A 16,914-nucleotide genomic window follows, 5' to 3' on the forward strand; every position below is an offset into this window, starting at 1 on the left:
GTTTTAAGGATTTGATCCTTGTGTACGTGTCATGCGTTGAGTGGGCCGGTTTCGTTCGTGTTGCGTTGGGTCAAAAATGATTAACTCATTTTCGACCGACCGCGTAGAAAAAAAGGGGCTCTCGAGAGAAAGGCGACAGGAAGGGCGATTCCTCTCCGTGTGCTTTACGAAGGTAGATCTCCCCGTTTTCTTCTTGATTCCTCTGATTTTTCGATTCACACCACATTATCTTCTTGCTTTGTCTCAATCTGGTTGGGTTATGGGGTTTGAATCGTTTTCGTTTAACGATTAGGGTTTTGGGGTTAAAATTAGGGTTTCAAAACGATTTGGGTATAAAATGATTTGGGGAGAGGGGTTTTGAGCTAGTTCAATCGATATGTTCTCTGTTTCGTTGCTAGTTGATTCCGTTTGATTAGGTCGTTGATTCCGGATAGAGTAGGTCGTTGATTCCGTTTGAGTAGTTCGTTGATTCCGTTACAGTAGCTCGTTAATACTTAGTTTTTGCTGATGATTATACGGTTTCTACTGGGGTTTTTGGTTGAATTCAAACCGCTAACTAATTTGTTTTTAAGCTCGTTCACTCTTCTTTTAACTTTCTCTTATTAGTTCTCGTTGAAATCGTTTTTTGATGATGATTATTGATGTCTAGCTATGTTCTTACTTAATTTCTTTCAGGTTATCGAAAATGGGACAAGATTACAGCTATAGTCAGCCCTCTTCATCATCAGAGTCTCTAGACATAACCTCTCTTCTTGAAGCCGAATGTCAGATGTACGCGGATGAAGCTGACAGTGGCTACTGCAATTCATTGCCGGTTCAGTACCCACGTCAACCAGAGGCTGATGATGGAATTCCCACGACATGTTACTGTGGAGCTCAGCCTGTTCTCGGATGCTCTTACACGTCTCAAAACCCATACAGAAGATACTTTACGTGCGACAATGCGGATGATGGAGACTGCCACATTTGGAAATGGTGGGAAGTGGCAGTAATGGAGGAGATGATGGAGTTTCAGAGACAACTTAGGGATCTTAAGGTCCAACGTTATGAGAGTGAGCAGAAGGTCCCTCACCTTGAGAAGACGGTACAAGAGCTTTCCAAGAACAAATTAGGAGTTAAGCTAATGGTCTGTCTGTTAGTTTTAATAGGTTTCCTGTTATTGATTGTGCGAGGCAAGTTCTCTCCTCTGTTTCTTTGTATTTTCTTAAATTTTGATGAAAACTTTTAATGTTGTATCTCATGTTTTTTTCCAGGAATCATTGGAAAGGTTTCAAAGGAGAGTGTCGGTCCTCGGGAGTTTCTGTAATAAGGTATGATATTTTTTTAAAAGTCAATACTCTTGTTGTGTTTGAAATGGACTTTAGTTTGCTTGTAACTTGCTATCTGCTCTGATTTGAGTTGCTTTAATTACATAGTTAGGAATTAATTCCGCCTTGCTTTGGTGTTAAATGATAGTTATTTGCTTTCCATCTACCCAACTGCTCTGATTTGATAGGCTTTAATTAGTAGGAAGTTAGCTTACTTAAGGGTCTTTGTCGGTAGAATAATGTCTCACACCAACTTGTAAACATGGCTAACATTTCCGGGTATGTAAACCTACTAACTAGTCAAATCCCCATTGACCTTGAATCACCCGGTAGCCAAGTTCCTGATGAGCCTGGTGACAAGATTAGGAGGAAATGGACTATCACAGATGATAAAATCCTTATTGGTGCGTGGCTTAACACCAGTAAGGACCCTGTGGTGAGCACTGAACAGAAAGCTGATGCTTTCTGGAACCGTATCGTTGACTACTACAACGCAAGCCCTCTCCTGGTGGGTACTGAACCGAGGAAGCTTCGCCCTTGCAAGCAGCGGTGGGCTCGTATAAACGAGCAAGTATCCAAGTTTGCTGGATGCTATGACGGGGCTTTGAGAGAGCAGAGAAGTGGGCAAAATGATGATGATATCATGAAAGCGGCTTTAGACATTTTTTTCATTAATAACGGCTACAAGTTCGTCCTGGATCACTGCTGGAGGGAGTTGAGGCATGACCAGAAATGGTGCGCAACTCATACGGCTAAGGACGGTGGAAAGGAGAAGCGGAAACCACCTATGGAGGGTGATAGAGAAGAAGGGGGACACAGAGAACCAGAGGGTAGAACTCCCGGGGTAAAGGCTGCCAAAGCCGGATGTAAGAAGAAGAAGAGTGCTAGGGAGGAGGAGTTGACGAAGCTAGAGGCTGTTTTAGCAACTAAAGAAAAGATCTCTAGACATAAACTCCTAGATCGTTTACACGCGAAAACAGAGCCACTCTCAGACATGGAGACTACTCTAAAACTCAAACTAATGTCGGAAATGTTGTGATTTATTAGTCTTGATTGTAGGTATTAATTTTGTTTTGTGAAGTTGGGACTTTTAAATTGTTTTCTATCGTACTAACTGTTGTCTTATTTGATGTGTCAGGACCGTGAAGGCATGTGAACCAAGTCACGGGTGCGTTGTGAGGTCTGAAAGTGTTTTGGTCGTTAGCGGATGTGAAGCAAGTCACGGAATCTTCTGTTCAAGTCTAGTATTATAAGTAGTTCTCTTTGTTGCTCCACTTTGAAAACTTGTATCCTTTTGGTGCTTTATCTTTGTTAAAGAAGTAGAAGCAGTAGTTGTATCCTCTTCGTAGAAGAAGAAGAAGTACTTGTATCCTCTTGGTAGCTTCTCTTTGTATCCACCCTCGGTATTAGGTAACACTTATCACTCTTGGTGCTTAATCTTTCTGAACGTAAAAGTACCTTGTGTTGTTATAATCTTTCTGAACGTGAAAGTGTTACAAGTGTTACAAGTGTTAATCCTCGGTATTGCATTTTATGTTAAACTGAAACAAGTGTTGCATTTCGGTTTTGTTATAATCTTTCGGAACGTGAAAGTACCATGAAAATGAAAGAGAGTAAATAAAAGGAGACCAGAAACATGTGTTGCATTCTATAATCTTTCTGAACGTATTCATAGTCGTATAATTTCATAGTCAAACAATCAGTGGTTTAGGACAGTTATTCATAGTCGTATAGTTTTCAAACCGCTAACAAATTTGTTATCGTAAATTTTTAGAATTTTGTTTTTACTCTTGCCTTGTATACATTAGATTACAAATAACTTGATGGCACATTCATATTATTTTATTAGTTCGCAATCGGGATTTGAATTTTCTCAAAGTGATTTAAGTATAGTTGGTCACATGTAGACGTCTTAAATGGTAATTTTTTTGAATTTTCACATGTCTCATAAACTAATATAGGTTTCAGTATGAAATTCTACTACTAACAAAAAAAAGTTATGATAACAAATTTCAAAATGCTGTTGTAATGTATATAAGTAACCAATACGTATAATTTTGGGTTCACGTAGGGATAAGATGTCATCATCCTCATCCGACAACGTCGATGAAAGATTGGACGAAATTATCGACGAAATTGTTGATGATACATACAATGACATTGTGGAGTCCCAACCCAATAAGCAGAAGGGGCGTGCTTATGTAGAGCGAAACCGTGAAGTAGGACACGACCGTTTATGGAATGACTACTTCAGCGAACATTCAACATTTTTGGCCCATTTATTCAGACGCCGGTTCCGCATGAGTAAGGATTTATTCTTGCGTATAGTGGTGACCCTTTCAGAGAACATTCGATTCTTTACACAAAGAAGAGATGCAACCGGGAGGTCTGGTCTTTCTCCACTACAAAAATGTACGGCGGCTATTTGTCAACTAGCTTACGGTTCAGCGGCTGACGCTGCAGACGAATATCTTCGACTTGGTGAAAGCACGGCTCTTTCATGTTTACACCATTTCACTGACGGAATAATACAATTATTCGGAAAAGAGTATCTACGAAGGCCCACACCAGAGGATCTTCAACGGTTGCTGGATATTGGAGAGAAACGCGGGTTTCCTGGGATGGTGGGAAGCATTGACTGCATGCACTGGGAATGGAAAAATTGCCCAACCGCTTGGAAAGGACAGTACGCACGTGGCTCGGGAAAACCGACAATTGTCTTAGAGGCTGTGGCTTCACAAGATCTTTGGATTTGGCACGCTTTCTTCGGTCCACCAGGTACTTTAAACGATATTAATGTCTTGGATAGGTCTCCTGTTTTTGATGACATTTTCGAAGGCCGAGCTCCCACGGTAGAGTATGTGGTCAACGGACACAACTATAACTTGGCTTACTATCTCACTGACGGTATCTATCCCAAATGGGCAACCTTTATCCAATCTATCACAAGTCCTCAAGGCCCTAAGGCAGAATTATTTGCTAAAAAACAAGAAGCAACTCAGAAAGATGTGGAAAGGGCTTTCGGAGTATTGCAATCTCGATTTGCGATTGTGAAGAACCCGGCTCTTTCATTGGACAAACAGAAGATTGGGAAGATTATGAGAGCATGTATTATACTACACAATATGATAGTCGAAAATGAACGAGATGGTTACATTCGGTACGATGATTATGAATTTGAAGAAGAAGACGGCCCAAGAAGTTCACGGGTCGGTAACAACATGCCTACAAATATCCATAATATTATCGGCATCCGGAATGATGTTCACGATACCCAGGCACATCATTGATTGAAATATGATTTAATAGAAAATATTTGGAACAAATTTGGTGATTCATAATCATGTTGTATTTTTAAATTTAATAATCTTAATTATTTATAAGATCTCATGTTGTATCTTTATATTTAATCATCTTTTTATTTAGACATGTTTTATTAAAATTTTCCTATCTATTTTTTTTTTTTTTTTAAATAATATATTTATATATCTAAGGACTCCGGAATGAGACTCACCATTGGACTCACCATTTCGATTCGGATCCTTCAATATTCAAACAAAAACAAAAAAAAAAAAATTAATATTTAACTACCTAAGGACTCCGCAATGGGACTCACCATTGCGGATGCTCTCATATGCGGCATAAACGGTATAAAAGAAGTAAAATATTTTTTATTATTACTATTATTATTATCAACCAAACCATTGATTATTATTTATTACAGTGGTCTACCAAATCCCAAAACAAAACAAAACAAACAATCCATCCATGCGACTATACCATTTTATGTGCGTCTCTTTAAAGAATTCAAGGCAATGCTCATGCTCCTATAAGCGAAGTAGTGGGTAGTGTCGTATACTCAACATCCCGCAGCCTCTCAACGTCTTCACCGTGGGGGCTCTTACATTGGAAATATGCAACGGTGTAAGTCATAAGTAAAAACATCGCCACAAATGTTAACACCGCTAGATACAAACCGGTGGCTAAGGTAACCGCAAATGACTGGCTCCTATCGACCGCTAGACTCACTAGAGCCACGATCTGAGCTAAACCAAAGATCAATAAACCGTAGAAAATATTCAAGAGGAATAGTTTTGGCTTCATTCCTTTAACAATCTTTGCAGCTTCTCCCAAAGCTTGTATCCCATAAGTTTCCTCCAGTACTGATATGACAATAGATAGGTACCAGACAGTAGCTAAATAAGACGCAAACAATAAGAACAGAACGAGTAAAACGAAAATCTTGGATACCAAGGAAAACAAGGAAGCAATACTCAAAGATGACAAAAGAATAGGAAAAATGATTATAAGGAAGAACAAGCAATAGCCAAGACTAAAGAGAGAAATGTAGAAAGAGGTCACAAGAGGTCCCTTCCAAGATTTAAGAATTAGAACCACAAAATCTTTGAACTTGACGTTCTCCTTTTTATAAGTAAGAGCTGAAGCGTGGACGATGACTTGAACGGATAATATGTTGATGATGAAGGAGACAGCGTTAAAGATGTCTGAAGAAACGACAAATAGGCGAAAATCTGCAAAGACCTTCATAAGTTGGGCCATGTATTCCGGGCTGCTAGGATCCATCGTAGGTAACAAATTTAAATCTTGAGTCAAGTTTGTTATCTCGGGTGTAATAGTAAGGACGTTGAATAAGTAAAGTAAACCATTGAGCACGAGATAAAATACAAAGACAGAGAACATCAGCTTCTTGTTCTTGAGAAAGAGTTTGCGGGATTCGTTTAACATACCCACCACCTCCTTTAGAAGTTTCCAAAACGAAAATAGACCCATGGTTTACAAGAAAGAAAGAAAAAAAATGAAAAACTTTTGGATATTGGTTTTGGAAATGAAGGTGAGGATTTATAAGATCACATATTCATACCCATCATCTGTTTATATACTACTAAGTTAGTGGTACTAACTACTAACCATAAGGCTGATTGATTGGTTCGCTACTTTTCAATGGAGGAAAAGTCTTTGGTTTGTATTTCTTCATCCAAAATTATAAGATAAAAACGAAGACTTAGACATATATAATATAACACGTCGAAGAAAAAGTCTAAACATGACTTCCTGATCGCGACATAAAAAGAGAGGAAACGAGAGGTAACATGTTCAACTGGCCATCCTCAAACACATGATCGTGACCAATACGCGCTTTCATAAATCCGTCTTGAAACAACGGTCAAGCAACACCGTCTGAATGTGAAATATCGAAACGTCTACATATATATATAAATCTTATATATACAAATATAATTAAATATTTTTTTTACCAAAATGTGATAATGTCAATTATACGCTAATATAATTGACAAATCACAAACCTAACCCTAAGATCATTTTGCCAGTCCCGAAAAAACGACAAAACCGCAAAAATGTATATTCTCGCCAAAACCACACAAAAAATATTTTTCCGATAAAAACGAAAAGTCGTATTTTTTCTCGCCAATACCAAAAATTTCTTTTTCCAGCAAAACTAAAAACTCTCGTTTTCATATCAAACCGAAAATGGCACTTTCCCACCCAATCCGAAAATATCCGCCAAAGCAAAAAAAAAAAATTTCTCGTCAAAATAGGAAAATCTCATTTTTTTCTCTAAATCAGAAAATATTGTTTTCCAGAAAAACCAAAAATCTCATTTTTCTACAAAAACAAAAATAGCATTTTCGTGCCAAAACCGAAAAACACATTTTCACGCCAAAACAAAAAATTGTGTTTTCCTGCCAAAACAAAAAAAAAATCATGTTTTCCTTCAAAAATCGAAAATCTTGTTTTCCGCAAAACAAAATGTCGCTTTCCCTCGAAACAAAAAAAACGTTTTATCGTCAAAATTGGAAAATTACATTCCCTCAAAAACCGAAAAAGTCTTGTTTCCGCAAAAACCAAAAATTGCGTTTTTCGGCTAAAACTAAAAAAAATCTCATTTTTTTTGCAAAAACCGATAAAAATCGTGTTTCCCCGTGAAAACAAAAAAATGCGTTTCCACCAAAACCAAAAAATCACATTTTCGCAAAACCAAAAAAAATTGTGTTTTCCGCCAAAACAAAAAAAAACACATTTTCCCGCTAAAAGCGAACAATCTTGTTTCCCGCAAAAATCAAAATCGTGTTTTCCCGCCAATACCAAAAAATGAATTTTCCGCAAAAAACCTAAAAATATCATTTTCCGCCGAAAATCATATTTTGCTGCCGGAAAATCATATTTTCCCGCCAAAACCAGAAAGTGTTATTTCCCGCAAAAAACTGAAAAATTCATTTTCCCGTCAACATACAAAATTGTGTTTTCAAAAAAAATTGTGTTTTCTACTAAAACCAAAATTTCATTTTTTTCCTCAAAAATTGAAAATTTTACTTTTCCCGAAAAAAACCTGAAAACCTAATTTTAAAATAGTTCCAATGTAAATATATTACTAAATAATAAAAGTCAATATAGTTAAAATTATCAAACATATGATTAAATCAAAACAAGTGTATATTAGTAATTTGTATACTAAATTCATATGGATGGAAATAGAAATAAAGAAACTAACATAAATCATTTCTGATGATTCATCTAGATGAACCATCTGGATGGACAAACAAACAGTCCCACAAAATTTGAATGGATCATCTGGATGGATCTTACAAATGGATCGGCTAGATGGAAATGACAAATTGTGAAACGAACCACTCCTTGGTTTACTATTAGATAAATAAAGGAGAAATAAAAATACAGGCCAATTGAGTGGCATTGTTAAAGAAGGAGAAAGAGCCCAACATGACCCATTATGACAATCTAATTGCCTAATACATTTTCTTAAGAAAATCATATACATAATGAAGGAGTTTACTCTCGTTTGCCCTCATTTTGTAGTGACAATAGCCCTCTTTTTTTGTCTCAAAATTCTGTCACAATAGCCCTCTTTTTTTGTAGTGACAATTATGAAAATTCTGTCACTACAAAAAAAGAGGGCTATTGTGACAGAATTTTGAGACAATTTTGTTTTGTCACAAATCTGCGACATTCTAGAGACATTAATGTGACTAAATTTTTCAGTCATATGATAGTAACTGTTTAGTCGCAATATTGTGACAATCTAAGCCGTAGTTAATTTTCGTCACAAACTGTGACATTCTAGAGACATTAATGTGATTAAGAAGTTGTAGTCATAAAATAGCAACTGTTTAGTCATAATATTGTGACGATCTAAGCCGTAGTTAATTTTCGTCACAATTAGTAACATAACTATGACAAAAAGAGATTTCGTAACAATCGTGACATAGATCTTTTAGTAATATTCATTGTCGTTTATGTAATATAGTTATATAAAATTAAATGGAAGTGTTAGCAAACCTATGTTATGGAAACAAAATAAATAAAATGGCAATGGAGAGATATAAATTTAGTGATGCCAAGTTAAAGAAGGATTATGTTTGTATGGGAAATAAGAAAATAATTCTTACTGGAATTTTTAGCCCTTTCTCAGAAAAAAAATTCTTACTGGAATTTTTAACTAGAGAAACAGTTTTCAATTTTAGGAGAGTATACAATTTAGTAGTTGAAGAAAGACGGACGAAATAAGCACCAACTGTCATTACTCTTCGGTCATTGATATCCAAAGATTATCGGTCATTACTCATTAGTACCCAAAGATTTAATTTTACAAAGGAGTATAAGAAATTAATTAGAGAATCAAAGTGGTGCGATAAATCCCGGTAAATAAGCATTAAATCCGGGTTGTTACCGTAATAGGCACCAAACGTTATTACTCATTAGTATCTAAAGATTTAATTGAATACAATATATAAAAAAAATAAACAAGTTAACAACTTACTCTCTTCCTCATTCACAAGTTTACCTAAAAACCTAAGAACTGTTCTTGTACAAAATTGAAGCTGTCTCTTTTTTGGTTTCTAAATTTCCACAATCACTAATTTCAGTTTGCATTACGTATGGTTAATCTTCTGTAGGAGGTGTACATTTTCAATCAGTTCTTTAAACTGCTTGTTGTATTGAATCTCAATTTTTTTGGGCACTTGTAGATACATCTTCTAATCATCGGTGTGCGCCTTTATGAGAGAGGATCAAATTCCCAGCCTATCGATTTTGGAAGACCTTTTTCTCTTGGACTTTATCAAGAAGAGAAACGAGAGTCAACCCATATAAGATCACTCGACAAGATCACAAACCTCCCAAGATGGCCAGTTTATAAGATCGAGATTCTGTTAATAAGGCCGGTGCGGAAATAACACTACAAGATTTGATGAATCTATTCATTTGCTTTCCTCTGCTTCTGGGATTTTCTTCTTCGTTTAGTTTATTCTTTCTGATATTGTTTAACAGACTCTTGTTCTATGTATAATGTAGTATATTATAATAATCTTGACATCTATGTAAGTTTTTGTGTATGTTTTTTCTTTTAATAATAATTTCCTAATTGTGTAGTTCTGATGAAAATTGTATAAATAATACTAATACGGAGCTAACATATTTAATACAAAATATTAACAGTTCATATACGTCAAATTAGTAGCTATATTTAAATGTGACAAAGTTTTAGTAATAGGGAAACCAAAATGACCGAATTGAGAAATTGTAATAATACTGATAATTTGAATGACGGATTCAAGACTTTTTTTAGTATGTAAATGTAACGAACTGATGACAATGCTGTAGGCACTATTTAGGAAAATTAGTAACTAAGTTATGTTGCAATTAATTACAAAATGGAAACATTTTAGTCGTCACTAAAGCCAACGTTTTTAAGACCAGATTTTTAGTCAATAATTGTGACGGTTTTGTTACTTTTATTTTTGTCATTTTTACTGACAAACTAGTTACTAGAATTATTTGTTACAAACTAAGACGTCTTTTGTTACCGCATAAATTTGTGAAGACATTATTGCGACTATTCATAAATGGTAACAATTCTGTCACAATAGTTATATTGTTACGGAACTATGTTTAATGTGACTAAAAAATTTGTCACAATATAAATATTTTCTTGTAGTCCTAAAGTGTCAACCTCAACATTTTTGTTGGTCCCACCAAAAATATTTGGGTTATTAATTATTAATTTGGGGTTTTCTAATTTTTCCTTTATATATAATTGTATATATGAACACACTATTTTTTTTAAGAGAGATTTGCATAGTAAATAGCAACTAATTTGATAATTTGTAAAGATGGAAGAATCGTTAGCTCAACCGTGAGGCCCATGTCCAAAGCTTGCCAAATGACCATTTTATCCATACTTCTTTGTCATTTACAGAGGAAACGTATGAGTTTTGTAATGATGACATACATGCAATTATAATTTAGTCTATATATACAAACAACGTAAGTATTTGTGTAGCATGTACATGTCTGAAAATAGCCAGCAAATACTGACTAATACAACAACACTAATTGGCTATATTTTTTTTGGAGATTTGATCATTACATATACAAATATGCATACCATACAATCGATATATCGTGTATACCATTTCTGCAACGATCAATACATCGCTTCACAAGAATTTGTTTCTCTATTTGAGGGTTTGACATCATTTCAATTTTTACAGAAATCAACTACATAAATAATGGTATTTTACATAAAGAAGAAGCAGTAGATGTATGATCATTGTGATGGTCCACAATTTCACTTGCCTTAGAACTATATGTGTTTTACCGGGAAATAGTTTCTTAGTTAAAAAATTTTGTTTCTTCACAAGCCAGAATTTCATCTCGGGCGAGATTTCGGTGAGTCATATCGAAATTCGCCGTCTCAAAACACCCGATTTGAGTTAGTGGTCGGCTAATCTAAATGTATGTATATAATATATACCAATCAATACTATTAAAACAGAAGACCCTTTTCTGAGGTGCCCTTTTGTTTCAACAATATTTACAATTTTTTGCCACTGGATTATTTATAAGCTATGCTTTTAATTAAAATCAGTATTTTAGTAATTCTTTTTATTCAAACAGCAAGCAAGGGAATATACCCTAAATCCCTAATAATACTAAACGACATCTATTCTGTTTGATTTTATATCACTACTGTTGATTGTCGAAGATAATATAGAAGAAGCTTGATACAAATGGTTTCGAGACTTCCATTCCTACGATTGGCAACAATATGCTTGATGATTTTTCTATTCTGTCCTCCACTGATCTTCCCCGAACAACATATGTGAATTTTATTTCTTTGATGAGATTCTTTTGTGTTCATCCGCTAAGCAGTGTGGGTTGTTGATTTTAGTTTTTGTTTGGGTTTCAGTTTGATGAGTTTAGTAAGAAGCTGTACAGATGGTGACGCCTGCTGAAGGAACAACCACACTCGATTTTTTCTTCTAAGGTGTCATGGTCGCTGCTGATTCTCGGGCTAGGAGAGGAGGTGAATCAATCGAGATGAAGGAAAGCCAACGACTAGGTATATACTTCTTTGCCCGAATTGAGTGTTTTTTTTTTGGGAAACACTACCACTTGATTTTGCTAAGATCTCACTTTATGGTTTTGTTCTTGATTCCAGTGACTTGGTTTCTTTTGTTGATAAACGTATTGTTAGTTGAAATGCAATTTACTCGCACCTGTTCCATATTTCAGTGCTTCAGTGTCAATGATCTTTATCAACAAAGCTGTGATTATGCAATGTCCACACTCGATGACTTTTCTAACACTTCAGGTACTGAAGATTTTTAACAACAAAAGGTATCTCTCTCCTTTCGTCAGTCTACATTTATTATTACTCACTTTCCCCAATATTTATGATTTGGTCCTTTTGTTTTCTTCTCTTGGTTGTGTTGGCAAGTGGCTAATTCATCGCTTATACATTGTGGGAGACAAAATGGGACACAGCAGAGCCGACGTAATCATTTTGGCCACTTCAAAAAAGCTTCTCTGCGTTTCCATCATCTATAATGCTAATGTTGTATTTGTTCTTGCAAGGTTGAGATGATTCAATATTTTTTTATAGAGCAAATTAGCTCAATATACTGAAAAGAGTGGGATACCATTGAATTGGGAGAAAATAGTAGTGATGGGGGAAAAAAATTTGAAGGGAAATAGTGTATGGAATGCAAATAAGGAGGAAGTTGTGTGTAGGGAGTACAAATACTCTTTTTTATATATCGCCATCTAAAAGACTTACTCCTTTTGATAGCCGGTTATATGTTTGGTAAACGGAATCCAACAACTCATGTATATAATATGTTCTGGAACTAGGACTGATTTATTACCTTCGTATAAACTTTATCATGTTTCAAACACTGAATATCTTGATCAAATCAGGTAGCTTCATATGTGCCACTAACAGCTGCAGGTTGTTTAATTTAAAATTTGGAGATTTGGTAGAGAAAACATGTATATGGAATAATTGTCGTATATTTAATCTATGACATTATTATCTACACTCCACGACATATTGATACTATTAACATATAGCATATTAACATCTTCGCTAACTGTTATCTTAACAGGTTGATATGGTCATTATATGATATTTGACTCTCTCTTTTTGCCCCACGACATATTAGCAAACAAATATCTAGAGAGCCAATTCTAGGATATGCTAAGTGAAACATTTGCTGCAGGCTTCCAATTTTTCTGAAAAGATTACATAAAAATAGATTTCAAAAAATAATTTTAGGCTCCCAAATATATAAATTTTTTTTTACATAGATATCATACAACTACGTACTCGCAAAATCTCAGGGCCGGTCCTGAATATCTATATAATAACATTTTAACCAATAACGCTTCTATGATATTGTATTGATATCCAAGAACACTTCTCAATAACTCCAAGACATATATGATAGAGGATATATATAGAAAATTTGTCGTATAAATATTCAGTATTCTACTTGGTATCTATTTAAGTATTTGGTAGAATATAGGCTAAATCTTTTCAATTTAAAACTAAAGAGAAATCTGGTTTAATTATTCAACAAATATTCTCGTACTAATAACACCATATAATCAATTTTATAAAAACTATTTAAAACAGAATACTAAATCTCAGATCAAACATATTGCCGAATCAACATTATTTAGAATCTCTTTACTGTGGCGATACTTTTAGCATTAATACTATTTACACAATATCTTAACAAACAATAAGTAAACAAAATATATTTCAAAACATTTGCAATCAGCCAGCTTTAATTTAATTGCCGTATAGTATGAAATGAATTACAATACAAAACGGTTACATATTTTTAGACAAACAAAAGATTTCGTTAAATTAAAAAAAAAATCAAAAATATAAGTCTTCATATTTTTGGGTTGGCGGAAAAAACACTAATTTTAAAATTTATAATATATAAGTTATTTCAAATTCAACAATTAATGTCACTTTCAGAAAATACATGGTATTATTATAACAAATATAATAATAAATATGTCAATATTTATATACCTTTATAATACGGACACTGAAAAAATTAAATATATAAAGTATGTACACATATTAATTTTAATTAAATTTTTTGACAAAAAAAAATTAATTCTATAATGGGAAATGGGTGTCAAAATCAATATTATTAAGATAGAATAAAAAAATTGGATCCAACTTGTGTTTAAAATTGACTACAACCTTATACTATTTAAAATAAATAGGTAAATTTTATTCTGAAATTTCGAAAATTCATTTTAAACTATTTTAATTTTTTACTTTGAATTTTAAATATATATATATATATATATATTAATTCATTAAAATCTTAAACTCCATCTCACTCTAAAACTTCATCGCTCAAGTCTAAACAGTAAGTGTAGATCAATTAATCCTAAGAATATAAATGTTTGTTTATACGTAATCCTCGATTATACCATATTCATTAGAAGCAACAAATAAACATATTAACTTTTGGGATATGATCAATACATAGAATTAATATATAAATCATATTTTTTTTTGCTAAAATTTAATAAATGATATTATAAGAAAATAAAAAAAGTAAAATATGTTCAAATCAACTTTTTCTAAACCCGACATATAAACGATTGCTAAAATATAAATATAAATAGATCATTTAAACGATTTTCTAACAAGTTGGAGTTACGACATAATAAAAATACAATAAGATTAAAATTAATAAGTATTTAAATATCTATGCAAATATTGAAATTCATTTTTAAAATTTTAAAATAACAGTTTAAATCAAATACCATAAAAAAAAATCAAATTGGATTACACATCTGTCACCTATTGGTTCAACTGGTTGGCTTCTGGTGCCAGCATTTTTTTTTAGTTTTATAAGGTTATAAAATAATGAATATTTATTAAAACCAAAATTGGTTAGATATGGATTTACTGGTTCACATTTGGGTCTAGATCCGGTTTAAAAGGGTTGATTTTAAATAGATTTTTTTTTTTACAAATCTAACAAACATTTATAACGTTGTTAATGAAATTTATCATCGTTAAATATCCCGCGCTTCCAAAGCGCGGATCAAAATCTAGTTATCCAGTTATATTTAGTCGTCGTTGGTTCATTAGTTTAGTGGTCGACTAAGTTAAATAATTATCTGGACATTATTATTGTTAGTTGGATCTTTCGATAAGTATTTGATTATCACTATAGACTCAAACTTGTAGATTATTCTCGTATCTAAGAAAATTAAGTAGTGTATTTCAATTATACATATATTTTTATTGTTAGTTAAATTTTTCGATCAGTAGTCAGTTAACTTAAATAATTACACGGACATTATTATTGTTAGCTGGATAAAACTTCTTAAGCAGAACTAATGATTTTATTAGCAGTCGTTTGGAAAAGACACGAGAAGCAAGAACGAAGAGCTTTACACCATGACTCCTTCTCCCAAAAAATTTCCAAGGTTGATGTAAAACACACGATGTCCTTGTGCAAGTCTCACTCTTCTATAGAACCAAGGCCAACAAAGACCAAACACACTCATATCTTGTTCATGCATCTATGACTTCAAACCATCGGAGAATCCTGAATTCGCTGAAGAGTCAAAAACAGAAATCTGGAGAAAGCGAGAAGCTTTCATCGCAAAGCTTCAACGGATCCGAGGATGAAGATTAATGCAAATTTCGGCCACATGAAGATAAAATCAGCTAATAATTAGATAACTATTGATCTACAAGATAGACCAAAAATCTAACAAAAAAAGAACCATATCAATAAAAAAAAGAAACACAAAAAAAAATTAAAAAGGCACAACGACGAGACTAAAAAGTCGGACACTGGCTGGAAAACGTGCAAATGGTGGAGACAAAATTTCTATAAAAGAGATGCCGAGTGAATTAGAAGAGAGGAGAGAAATATATATTTGTGTTACAAGAATGAATGATATGGGTTAAACTGCCACTAAAAAAATCAGATCAGCAAAAAAATGTGAAGTTTCATTTTTGCAAATTATGCAGTTATTTTTGTATAAGAGCTGCAATTTCTTTTAAAAAAAATTATTATCATTTTAGAAAAAATAAAAACCGCACACACTATAACTGAACACTCCCCATCTTTTTATAAAAAAAAACCTCACAGATAAAATATACATTTGACCCAAAATATCATATGTAAACCAGATAACTTAATCTACTTGCCAATTTGACTCCATTTACTTTTTTTTTTTTTTTGAAACTCAACTCCATTTACTTACTCCTTTTTAACACTGGTGATTGGTAAAAAAAAAAAAAGAAAAAAAAAACACTGGTGATTGGTACAATGGTTTAGCTTGGCGTCAATGATGGTAATGATTGTGCTTCCGTGTTTGAGACTGAAATAACCAAGCTCACCTCAAAACCTGCATCAATATCTCATTTTCGAGGTATTTTTGTCCAAACTAAACAACTTCTCTGACTACCATTAAGTGTATCAGAAATCACAACGCAAGTGAAATAATAAACTGAGAATATAATATATTGTACATGTTTGAGTGGGCTTGAGGAAAACGAAACAGTTCATTTTTCAGATATAGCATGATTATTGGTTAGAAACCATGACAGTTTCTAATAGAAAAAAAAAATTGATATTATACTTTTTTTATACTTAACATTTTATAAACCAATTGACATGTTAGTGGATTTTTTTTTTGTCTTTGAGGGTTTTAAACCAATTGTTAAAAGTTCTGCATCAAAAGCTTTTCTCTATCCTCTTTCATATTTTCATTAATTTTTCTTTTTCTTAAACGATGAGAACTATCTCTATATACTACCGATAGAGCTATTCTACGACTTTCAAATTCACACTCTAACACCATGTTTCCAGCCTAAAAATGACAGATAAATACACCAACAAAGATGGTTCCATGATAGAGAATAGATTGATTGTTTAACATTTTATTGTCACAAAATATAAAATATTATACTGACAATTGTTTTTATTCTTACAGGTGACTGTCACAGTTTAGACAGACATTTCAAATTAATATAAACATACCCACCACTTCAGACAATAGTCAGGATGAAAAATCACCAAAGAAGAAAAAAGCAACAAAATCAGAAAACAAGGAATGGAAATCCGTCGCGAATATGGCTGTGATAGTGTTTCAAAATGATACACATCCCTCTTCCTCCATTTTCAGTTCAATTTATTTTTCTTAGTTTTAAGAATATTAGACCGTGTTTCTCTTAATCGTTAGTGCCTTTCTGCTAAAAAAAATTGAAAAA

At 33.3% G+C, this 16,914-nt stretch overlaps 4 protein-coding genes and 1 long non-coding RNA gene across 5 annotated transcripts; 4 read left to right on the forward strand and 1 right to left on the reverse strand.

Annotated features, from left to right (window-relative positions):
* The first annotated feature begins 366 nt into the window (after window positions 1–366).
* On the forward strand, window positions 367–1,452 carry LOC125575860. Its single transcript, XM_048735008.1, has one exon. It carries the CDS (start codon window positions 686–688, stop codon window positions 1,226–1,228), a length of 543 nt encoding a protein of 180 aa, XP_048590965.1. The 5' UTR covers window positions 367–685; the 3' UTR covers window positions 1,229–1,452.
* Window positions 1,453–1,569: 117 nt separating this feature from the next.
* LOC125609996 (glutathione S-transferase T3-like) lies at window positions 1,570–2,346 on the forward strand. The gene has a single exon (XM_048781636.1). The coding sequence runs from the start codon at window positions 1,570–1,572 to the stop codon at window positions 2,344–2,346; it is 777 nt and encodes a 258-aa protein (XP_048637593.1).
* Window positions 2,347–3,385: 1,039 nt separating this feature from the next.
* Window positions 3,386–4,608, forward strand: LOC125609997. Its single transcript, XM_048781637.1, has 2 exons — window positions 3,386–4,415; window positions 4,586–4,608. Exons 1-2 carry the CDS (start codon window positions 3,386–3,388, stop codon window positions 4,606–4,608), a joined length of 1,053 nt encoding a protein of 350 aa, XP_048637594.1.
* A 350-nt stretch (window positions 4,609–4,958) lies between these two features.
* BNAA06G25130D lies at window positions 4,959–6,306 on the reverse strand. The gene has a single exon (XM_013882605.3). The coding sequence runs from the start codon at window positions 6,096–6,098 to the stop codon at window positions 5,127–5,129; it is 972 nt and encodes a 323-aa protein (XP_013738059.2). The 5' UTR covers window positions 6,099–6,306; the 3' UTR covers window positions 4,959–5,126.
* Window positions 6,307–8,287: 1,981 nt separating this feature from the next.
* Window positions 8,288–9,733, forward strand: LOC125575861. The gene is made up of 2 exons (XR_007314408.1): window positions 8,288–9,239; window positions 9,332–9,733. It is a non-coding gene; the product is annotated as an uncharacterized LOC125575861 (long non-coding RNA).
* The last annotated feature ends 7,181 nt before the right edge of the window (window positions 9,734–16,914 follow it).

This window comes from Brassica napus, chromosome A6 (genome assembly GCF_020379485.1).
Source record: "Brassica napus cultivar Da-Ae chromosome A6, Da-Ae, whole genome shotgun sequence".
Taxonomy (NCBI): domain Eukaryota; kingdom Viridiplantae; phylum Streptophyta; class Magnoliopsida; order Brassicales; family Brassicaceae; genus Brassica; species Brassica napus.